Source organism: Nelusetta ayraudi, unplaced genomic scaffold (assembly GCF_046127955.1).
Source record: "Nelusetta ayraudi isolate G7.1 ecotype Tasmania unplaced genomic scaffold, CSIRO-AGI_Nayr_v1 ptg000022l, whole genome shotgun sequence".
Lineage (NCBI taxonomy): Eukaryota > Metazoa > Chordata > Actinopteri > Tetraodontiformes > Monacanthidae > Nelusetta > Nelusetta ayraudi.
The window spans coordinates 5,612,401-5,622,500 of NW_027466072.1; the positions used below are offsets into that span (position 1 = coordinate 5,612,401).

Genomic DNA, 10,100 nt, shown 5'->3' on the forward strand with positions numbered 1-10,100 from the left:
GCACACAAACACAGAAAGTGCGGCAGGGAACGGGGCAACCTCAGACCCGAGCAGTTTGCCCTGAGCTTTGACTTACTCAAGAAATTTGTTTGATTCCATGTCGGTTCTTCCCCAGCGTTTGAACTACGCTGAGTGTGGCCTTGAAAGGTCCTGTGTTATGTGGGCTTGAGATTTTCCAAAACCAATGATAAACCTGCCAAGGGGAAAAAAAAAATCTCATTATTATGTCAGTACAAAAATACCAAAATATAAATGTTAATGTTTTTTGATTAATAATTCAAACAATAAGACATGTTTTCTGCACTGCATCCCGTTGCTGATTTACCAGCACATGTGAAAACTGTCAATCATTCAGTGTGATTGATCAAGCTGTTCTTCAGTTTATTGTCTCACCTGCGATTAATTACATGTGACTGTTCGAAATCAAACAAAAAAAAAAGAAACGTGGGCGAGCACGTCCAATAAACACGAGATGCCGCGGCATGATCAACCGAGGCGGGTGACCATTGGACCTGAGAGTGAGCCGATAAACACCTGTTCAGTTTCAGGGGTGTAAAAATTGGAAGGAGAAAAAAAATGTGTGAGGTGAAAGGGGAGGAGAGAAAGCGAGGAGTCATATAAATGATTATGCATGTCTGCTGAGCCAGACATATCTCATCTCACACACTTGCACGCTCCAGCTGCTGACCCTGAACCAGGCGCTCGGGTTTTCACGACAGGATCGACTGAATTCATTTTCGAAACTCTGGATAAAGTTTTTTGTGGACGCCTTAGCTGAGGAGGGGTCATCATGGATCCAATTGTGGAAGTGGTGGCTGTGGTGCTGGGTTTCGTCGGCTGGGTGATGGTCGGGGTTTGCATACCACACCGTCACTGGAGGACCTCCACGGTGGACGGCAGCGTCATAACCACCTCCACCATCTACGAAAACCTTTGGATGTCGTGTGCGACAGATTCGACCGGGGTGCACAACTGCAGGGAGTTTCCTTCACTGCTGGCTTTGAGTGGTACGTGAGAGAAAATATGTCTAAATATATATATATATGTATATATAGATATATATACATTCTACGAGATTTCATACTCCAAAAAATATGTGTCGGACACGGAACTGTGTTGTGTTCTCTGAGATAGAAGAATCATCAGGTCAGAGATCTTATGGAAAGCTCACTTATGTCATAATAGCACATGTGCAGGAAGTCACGCCACCTCATGGCCTTCAAGAAAAATCAATTAAGGTTGTTTTCTATTGCTTCCAGGTTACGTCCAGGCATCCCGTGCCTTGATGATCACTTCTATAGTGTTGGGCACATTTGGACTGCTGGCAGGACTGATTGGCATTCAGTGTTCCAAGGCTGGAGGCGATAACTTAGTCCTCAAAGGGAGGATTGCCGGCACTGGTGGAGTGTTTTTCTTACTTCAAGGTAACAGCAAACACACAAAAAGTGTTCACAGTACACTCAAAAAAAAATCATCATACATACACACTTCCCGCTGGTGTTATGCAACTATTTGGAAGTATTTCCTCCCCCTTGACTGTTTCCTTAATGATTAAAGAATGTTTGACTTGTGCTTGGCCCAAACACAGGTTTGTGCACAATGGTTGCAGTGTCTTGGTACGCCTTCAACATCACCCAGGAATTCTTCGACCCCTTCTATCCTGGGATAAGGTGAGACAGCGGCGGTCACGGTTGAAATAGTAAAAGGTCAGTCTTGAGCGATGGGCGACTGAGTTAACACCACACATTACCTTGCAGGTATGAGATAGGAGAAGGGCTCTACATCGGCTGGTGCTCATCCGTGCTGGCCCTCGCCGGGGGAGCGTGCCTCACTTGTTCTTGCAGAGCCGGCGCCACTGAAGAAAAATAGTGAGTTGAATTTTAAAGTTTTTATTGCCACCTAAATACCACAATTTTAATTGCTTCGCTTTTAGTGTTTTATTTGATAACATAATTTGACTCACTCCTTCCTTATGCAAAACATCAAAGCCGGAAAGTCCTGCTCATAAAATAGGAAGGGGGGGGAAAAAAAAAAAATCACACTTCAAATTTTCCACATGGCTAAAAATAAAATGATAAACTCAGGAACTATTGTATAAAATTGACAAAGTGAATTAAAATAATTTTTTGAACTAGTAAATTGCAGTACTGTCCGTTTAAACTATAACCTGTTTATCGAGACAGTCACGTTGACTCAGTTTTTCTTGGGGCTATTTTAGTTGTTTCAATAATGTCTGATTTTATTGTCATAAGAATTAAATCTGACTGATGCAGAATATGTTGGATGGGGGACTGACAGAAAAAAGGGCTTTATAAGGCCTGAGAATAAATGAAGCTTCATCTGCAGTAAACTCATTTTTAGTGCCATTGAATGGTAGAATGAAAAGGAAAATGCACATTTAGACTTACAGAAAACAGTATACAAAATGGGCCAAAATCCTAAACTTAAGCTGCAGTTTAAAAATGAAATTTGTTTTTAATACTTCAAAGACGTAATTTGGACACTGTCAGTCCTCAGATGTTTTATATACGGGAACGCAGTAAAACAAAATAAAGATCAACCTTTTTTGGAAAACCTTCAAAAGAAAAGCCATCATTAAAGTTGTTACAAAAGTCATCTGTGTTTGTGTAAATGTTTAAAAGATGCATAAAATGTTTGATGACAATTGCTGGTAACTTTGCTGACTGAAGTTTATTGTTTGATTGCATTTTTTAGCACCCCTTATCAAGTCAGGGGAACTGTCTACTCTGGACCTGGACCAGCCAGGAGTGTGGGTGCCAGTACATATGGACGAAATGCTTACGTTTGAGAAGCAGGAAGAGTGAAGCCTCTAATCCACAGACAGTGGGAGTAAATGTTTTATCCAGCTCAGGGTTTGTTCCAAATGTTGAACACATCCTGAAATGCTGACCTTTTTTCTTTTTTTTTGCCCATTGGCTCTGAAAAACTCCTCAACCCACCAAAACACATGTAGATGTAAATACAGTGTGCCATGCCAGTCACATAGTGTGTGTGTGTGTGTGTGTGTGTGTGTGTGTGTGTGTGTGTGTGTGTGTGTGTGTGTGTGTGTGTGTGTGCTGTTAATGTGAAATGATATCTTAATGTTGTAAAAAGCTTCCCTGCTGTGAAAGCATATATTTGATTTCACTGATTTTATTTATGTTTTCCCCATGCTGTGAACAGGAATACATTTACATGCTCTTTCAGAAAACAAAATCCAATCATTGTGTGATCTGCATACCGTGTGTAGTTCTCCACATTTGTAAGGGGAAGGTCAAGACTGACTGATCATCTAGACGTTTGTATGTCTTATTTTGTACAGTTTTATATAAAGTATGCATAAAGACGGCAGAGGACTATTTGTCTTTATTTAATCGACTTGTAATTTTTTTTCTTTTATATATCTCAAATCTTTCATCTCTTCATTGAAATTGCGCATTTAACAGCAAATGTAATAATAAAACTCCGGAGGTGTCTGCTGTTCGGGATGGCACGAAATCAGCCAAATTTAAATATTTAATTGTGTTTTAATAATTAGAAAATAATTATGAAAACATGGTCAGCAAAAACTGAATAGTTTCAATAGAACAAAAAAATAATAATTCTAGTATCGTCATGTAATCATGCTTAAATGTTTGTAGACTTTCATAAAGTGCGATTACAATTTTGTAAAACTGCAACAACAAAAACCACCTTGACATCAAGTTGCTTGTCTTCACAAATAGCTCTCCGAACGAAACGTATTCTAAAGTTATCTTTAAAATTTATTTTAGTTGAATCGAGTCAATGTTAGTTTATCTCGCCTTTCACCGATTATGTAAATTTTTACAGACGGACTGGTTGAATTGACAGACGCCGGCCGGCTGGCTGCAGTAAATGCCCCATTCGGGAACATGACATCCGCGTTAAAATAGTCCCTCCAATGAGAGCGCCACACGTTTCTAGGCGAACGCGGATGTGTGGTATGTGGGCCAACCACTGTGATGTAGGACAAAAGGGAGGGGGCAATATCGGTGACAGGAACAGCATCTATTATCAGCGTTAAAATCCGTCACTTGTTTGTTTTCCATTGCCTTGTTGTGGCGATGCGACCCACGCCTCGATTAAAGAACGCTGCGCACACGTAAACGCGCAAATAGTGGCAGTCGAAAATTGAACGATTTAGTCGGAACCTTCTATCTGCGCTCCTGGGTTTTAACACGGACGACTGTCAGGCTGGGACCGTAAATAATAAACCGTCGTTGCTGTTCCTGCTCTCGTCAAACAGGACGAACGCTTAAGAAATGGCACCTGCGCTGCAGTAAAACGCACCGGTTCTTTAAGGCCACGCGAAGAAGAGACTTTGAGTTTGTTGCTAGTGGTTTTGAAGTGAGGACTCATTTGGTGATGGAATCGTGTCGACGGACGGGACTCAGCGGGGTCCTGTGCTCGCTGTCACTGCTCTGTGTCATTCTGGACATTCAGCTGGATGGTAAGAGTCGTTTTACACTGGAGAAAAATGTTTGTTTTCCTCTATTCTTAAAGCACCGTCATTGACTGCCACCAACGTTGCTGCTGTGTGTCGTTTAATAGTCATTAAAAGTTTCTATTTCCGGCTTGAGGTGTTACCTGATTGAGCTGTTATCTTACGATCGACGATGAACCGAAAGCAAAGGCCTAAAGTTAGACGTAAATGCAAATACATTTACGTCGTGTTTATTATGCATATAAGGATGTTAGATGTGTTGGAGATTCTCCCTGTTTTTTTAAGTAATGTTAAAAGTAAATCTTTCAGGTTGAATTGAGGCAACTGGACAAACTAGTACAGTTGCCTTTTCTCAACTTTCTAGACGACGGTGACCTGCACAACTGAGAACCTTCACAGACATGGAGGTGTTGCCTTTAAATGACTTATTTTGTCCACGCTGCATTCCTCCTCAGTTATGAGACTGCACGATCTGCATTCAATCAAGGTTGAAATATGTGTGGGGAAATGTGAGAACTTAGGCAGTGTCATAGGGCAATTATATTCGTTGTTGTATTATATTATATTCACTGATTTGCAACATTGTCAACTTGTTCATGCACTTTTGTACATGGAAATTATCTTACATATTATGCATGTAAGATAAACACATTAATGCAAACTTGTTTTAGCCACTCAATTCAATTTGTGTTTGTATCCTTGTAAAATTTTTATTCAATTAATTCAGGAATTGATGTATGTCTGCGTGTTTTGTAAAAAATAAAATAAAATAAAGCCATTTGTTTTTATTGTTTTTAACTACTGAGTGACTCAGTCTCACTTAAACAACACAGGGATTTGATAGAATCCTAATTTTGAATCGCTTAAAATACAAATGTGCTCTTTTGCCACACTTGGGCACTTCCTGACCGTTTTAAAGTTTTTGTCTCAAAGTGCACACTAGCATGAAATAAAGTCAGCCAGTCTGAGTCAATTGCATCCTGCTGCTGTGTCATCCCTGCGCTGCGGTTGTCGGTCATTTATTTCCAGCTCCGTGTTATGTTTCAGGGGTCTTGGGGGCCGCTCAGGCTGAGATTGAGCACCACTTGGAGATGGGCCGTAAACTCTTGGCTGCCGGTCAGCTGGCTGAAGCTCTGTCTCACTACCACTCTGCCGTGGGTAAGATTACACAAATGCGCTGGCTGACACACATGTATCTCTTTCCCCCATAGCTGGCACTCATCCAATCTTCCCTAAAATTTTGATCATCTGCTCTAACTTGACACACTTGATCCCTCACAGAGGGAGACTCTAAGAACTACCTCACCTTCTACAAGCGCGCAGCGGTGTTCCTGGCGATGGGAAAATCCAAATCGGCCCTGCCGGATCTGACCATGGCCATCCAGCTCAAACCTGATTTCTTGGCTGTAAGTTCACCTGTTCGCCTCAAGTTTGTGTCCATGTTCCCATCATGTTTCAACAGGTCTTATTGGCCGCTCTTTGTTTTCCTTTACCTTTTTATACAATAATTCTTTACTCCTGCTTTCAGGCCCGCTTGCAAAGAGGGAACATCCTTCTGAAGCAGGGTAGCACGCAGGACGCCAGAGAAGACTTTGAAGCAGTGGTGAGTTTAGCCCAAAAACGCTGCTTTTTGTCCTTTGACAATCATTGCTTCCTTCATGTACTGACACATTTTTAAATACGTTTAGCTGCAGCGCTCCCCTGACAGTGACGAGGCCCAGGACCAGCTGATGAAAGCGCACGAGCTTGAGGAGTTGCAGGAGGTGGCGCATGCTGCGTATCACCAGGGAGACTACAGCACAACCATTGAGATGATGGGGAGAGCGATTGAGGTGCGTTTCATGTCTAGGGTGAAAGATTCATCAATCAGTGTTTACTGCTGATTAAAATCGGAATGTTCAACGGCTGGGCGACTAAAACTTGTTGTTTTGGTTTTAGATTTCTCCCTGGGATCCCGAATTGCGGGAGCTCCGCGCAGAATGCTACATCCGGATGGGCGACCCGCAGAAGGCCATCCAGGATCTCACGCCGACCACGAGGCTGCGCAACGATAACCGTGCCGCTTTCCTGAAGCTCAGTTTGCTCCACTACAGCCAGGGAGAACACCACGAGTCCCTCCAGTGAGTTCATCAGAGAAATAAGCTGCTCAAAATTGTGTCAAACTGAGCATTTTTGCCACTATCCTCTTCTCTTTTTGTGTTTTCTTATCTATTCCTCATTCTGTTGCTCTCCTTCGCTTTCAGCCACATCCGTGAGTGTCTGAAGCTGGACCAGGATGACAAGGAATGTTTCAGTCACTACAAGCAGGTGAAGAAGCTCAGCAAGCAGTTGGATTCAGCAGAGGAGCTGATTCAGGAGGAGAGGTGGGTGCCTCTCAGGGACTGTCACACTTGTTCATCCCCGTCTACCATAACCATTACCATTACAGTTACAACCATAAATACTCTCAAATCCCTTAGTGACAAGTTTCGACAACAGTTAGAAAAAAAACTGTTTGGAAAAAAAGAAGAAGTAACTCTAAGAGAGTAGATCAGTACATTTTAGTTTATTTTTGATTTGCTGAACCCTTTATCTCTTTGTGCTCTCAGGCACCAGGACGCCATTGAAAAGTATGAGTCGGTGATGAAGACCGAGCCGAAAGTCGCCTACTACACCAACCTGGCCAAGGAGAGGATCTGCTACTGCCTGGTCAAGGTAAGAGTGTCTGTGAAGCTGTGCTGGAGGTCTCTTTAAGGGACTTTACATGATGTTTAGAACCCTCTGCAAACACCCCTTGTTTGCCTCTTGGCCCTTCCAGTTGAGCTCGGCCTTGGAGGCGATAGACATGTGCTCAGAAGCCCACCAGAGGGACCCACGAAACACCAATGTCCTGCGAGACCGAGCAGAAGCTTACATCCTGAACCAGGACTATGAGAAAGGTGAAAGGGCCCCACTGATTGGTCACCTATCGCAGAAAACCCCTCTGCATTCCTCCTTGCATGCTTTGCTGTCGCTGTTTTGCCTTTCTTGACAAGGTTTCCACGGTGCTTAAGCCCCTTTATTTGTACCATCAGAGCGGGGATGCCACAACTTTAGTTTTAAGCCTGCGTGTGTTTTGTCAACAGCTGTGGAGGACTACCAAGAGGCTCGAGAGTTCGACGACAACCAAGAAATACGAGAGGGTCTGGAGCGAGCGCAGAAGCTGCTGAAAATCTCCCGCAAGAGGGATTACTACAAGATCCTGGGCGTTGGCAGGTAACCAGTCCACCCTCCACCGGCCATACTTTCTGCTGTCTTCTGCACATCTGCCCCTGGTGTTGTACATAGATCGATTGGATTTTTTAAAATATTTTATTGTATATCTTGTAACTACTGTATAGTTTAACCAGTGTAAACTGTAACTACTGTATAGTTTATTTTTATTCTTCTATTTTCACTTTTTGTATTGTTTTTTGACTGCTGCAACAGTGAAGTTTCCCAATTTGGGATCCATAAAGTTCAATAAAATCTAATCCAATCTAATCTAATCATTTGAGCCAGTACTAATTCCACCCATCCTTCCATCCATCCTCCAGAAGCGCAAACAAGCAGGAGATCTTGAAGGCCTACAGGAAGCTGGCGCAGCAGTGGCACCCAGACAACTTCCAGTTGGAGAGCGAGAAGAAGGAGGCGGAGAAGAAGTTCATCGACATCGCCTCGGCAAAAGAGGTCCTCACAGATCCAGGTCAGGAGCTCACAGCAGCAGCTTGAACATCGTTTAAAGGACTTTATTCGTCTCTTGAAAGGAACAAGCTTGTCAGAGCAGCTCCTTCATTTGAATGATTTTTCAGCTGACGTTGAAAGAAGCGGACATCGAGCTCAACTCCCTTTAGAACACGCAGACTGACTTTGGGATCTTTTGTGCATGCTTTTGATAAATGAGGACCATGGAATATTATATATTTTTAAATGTATGATATCATTGCAAAAACAAATTCAAGCACTGTTGTCTTGAGCTTTGCAAAATCGGAACCTCTTTTTGTCCCTCCAGAAATGAGGCAGAAATTCGACTCTGGCGAGGATCCACTGGACCCTGAAAACCAGCAGGGTGGTGGCGGTAGAGAGTCCTGGCCCTTCCACTTTGACCCTTTCCAGTCTGGTGGGAGCTTCCACTTTAAGTTCCAACACAACTAGAGAGCACAAAGGCTCGAACTCTGGGAGGCGAAGCGTGTTTTGGGACACTGGCAGAAGATCGCTTTGAAAAGTCTTCCTCGGAAACTCGGACACACATTTTTACTTCAGACTTTGTTTTTTTTCAGTCCACTGAGATTCACCACAAAAACAAAGATTTCCAAGTGGTGATTGACTGGTGAACTTGCCAATGTCCTTGGACACCATGGAGAACAGGAAGGTGATGGCTGAGAGCAGTCGCTCTGCTAGGGGTTTTGCACCTGTTTCTCGTTTCTGTCTTGTGCCATTTTCTTTTCTTTTTTTTGAAGCCTTTATTAAAGGGACTCTTGCTTCTTTTTCTTTTGAATGCCACTGCCCCTTCTCAGAACTTAAGCAGCGTGTGTAGTTCTGCTGGCAGTATTCTTCTTTACAAACTCCCTTTATTCGACTGTGTTCAAACCGACGTCAATACTAAACCAAGAAAGCTGGAGTCCCTTTGAGTGAAGTGAGATTTCCAAACTCAATCCATATATTATGATAACATTTTACCCCCAGCTGTTAAATAATAACAAACAAGTCTTCATCAAGACAATGTATCTGTCTACCCTTCAATTTAAGTGCGGTTGTGCAATTGTGTTATAAGTTATATTCTGGACAAGCGTGTCGTGACTTAATCAGTCATAATGCTCCACCACCGTTTCAAGGCACTTTTTTAAAAATCTTTTTTACGTGTCAATTATCCCATTTTTTCCACTCCTTAAAACATTACTACTGCGGGTATTTTTAAAGACTCCAACATAAAACCAAGTGTAAAACTTGGAACCTCATTTGTTCAGGATTGACAGAATGTATGTACTGTATGTAGTATTTATACATATATATATAAAAAATATACAGCTGTTTTTTTTTAAACAGAACATGTTGAGTCATAATCTGAAACAGAACCTGATCAAGCTGCAAAAAGCAAGGCCCTGTTTTCTTTGATGTTGTTTCTTAGAAACCAAAAGACACACAGCAGATCAACTGTAAATTGAGATGATTTACTGAGCTCAAAGTTATTTTAAATTTAAGTTATTTTACCAGTAATGGCTTAATGTAATGGCTTTGAATTTGATTTTCTATTTGCTGCGTGACCGTGTGAACAAAAACCTGTCAAATTCTTTTATTTAAAGACATGCGCGGACAGCCCATGTTTCTTGGTTTCATGTCGTTAGTGGCTTCAATTTGAATGTTGCCAAAACTGAATCCACTCAAGCTTATTAAACCACTGAAAGAATCAAATGTTGTTGGAGTTCCTTGGTGTCCAGAGTCCTCCAGAGGATCAGCTCCCCCAATGATCAAAGTGAAACAGCGAAAGTTGTTTTGTCTCGTTTTCCTCAGCTCTTTTCTAAACTCCAATTTCCCACATTGCAACACGGCCTTAAATTTCATAGAATCTCTCTTTAATAATCCTGTTACACCTGACAAACAGTATAATTTATTAACACATAAAAAAAAACTAACATAA

At 42.1% G+C, this 10,100-nt stretch overlaps 3 protein-coding genes across 3 annotated transcripts in view; 2 read left to right on the forward strand and 1 right to left on the reverse strand.

Annotated features, from left to right (window-relative positions):
- Positions 1-630: 630 nt before the first annotated feature.
- On the forward strand, positions 631-2,901 carry cldn15a (claudin 15a). The gene is made up of 5 exons (XM_076028359.1): positions 631-1,007; positions 1,260-1,424; positions 1,589-1,670; positions 1,758-1,868; positions 2,716-2,901. Exons 1-5 carry the CDS (start codon positions 791-793, stop codon positions 2,807-2,809), a joined length of 669 nt encoding a protein of 222 aa, XP_075884474.1. The 5' UTR covers positions 631-790; the 3' UTR covers positions 2,810-2,901.
- Positions 2,902-3,995: 1,094 nt separating this feature from the next.
- On the forward strand, positions 3,996-9,874 carry dnajc3b (DnaJ (Hsp40) homolog, subfamily C, member 3b). The gene is made up of 12 exons (XM_076028369.1): positions 3,996-4,471; positions 5,513-5,623; positions 5,747-5,871; positions 5,994-6,068; positions 6,154-6,297; positions 6,404-6,585; positions 6,709-6,828; positions 7,054-7,159; positions 7,263-7,383; positions 7,570-7,699; positions 8,020-8,168; positions 8,475-9,874. Exons 1-12 carry the CDS (start codon positions 4,387-4,389, stop codon positions 8,615-8,617), a joined length of 1,491 nt encoding a protein of 496 aa, XP_075884484.1. The 5' UTR covers positions 3,996-4,386; the 3' UTR covers positions 8,618-9,874.
- Positions 9,875-10,013: 139 nt separating this feature from the next.
- The window catches only part of naa38 (N-alpha-acetyltransferase 38, NatC auxiliary subunit), a 1,252-nt gene continuing 1,165 nt past the window's right edge, over positions 10,014-10,100 (reverse strand). The window contains exon 3 of the mRNA XM_076028374.1: positions 10,014-10,100. This exon is cut by the window's right edge and continues 327 nt beyond it. The gene's annotated coding sequence lies outside the window, so the exon portion shown is untranslated.

What these genes read in the sequence shown, in the direction of transcription:
- dnajc3b (XM_076028369.1), top strand. Translation starts at nt 4,387, where the DNA reads ATGGAATCGTGTCGACGGACGGGACTCAGCGGGGTCCTGTGCTCGCTG. An exon ending in GAACACCACGAGTCCCTCCA is followed by an intron (nt 6,586 to 6,708) that starts GTGAGTTCATCA and finishes CTTCGCTTTCAG; the next exon opens with CCACATCCGTGAGTGTCTGA. An exon ending in AGAGGTCCTCACAGATCCAG is followed by an intron (nt 8,169 to 8,474) that starts GTCAGGAGCTCA and finishes TTGTCCCTCCAG; the next exon opens with AAATGAGGCAGAAATTCGAC.
- cldn15a (XM_076028359.1), top strand. Translation starts at nt 791, where the DNA reads ATGGATCCAATTGTGGAAGTGGTGGCTGTGGTGCTGGGTTTCGTCGGC. An exon ending in TTCACTGCTGGCTTTGAGTG is followed by an intron (nt 1,008 to 1,259) that starts GTACGTGAGAGA and finishes TATTGCTTCCAG; the next exon opens with GTTACGTCCAGGCATCCCGT. An exon ending in CCCTTCTATCCTGGGATAAG is followed by an intron (nt 1,671 to 1,757) that starts GTGAGACAGCGG and finishes ATTACCTTGCAG; the next exon opens with GTATGAGATAGGAGAAGGGC.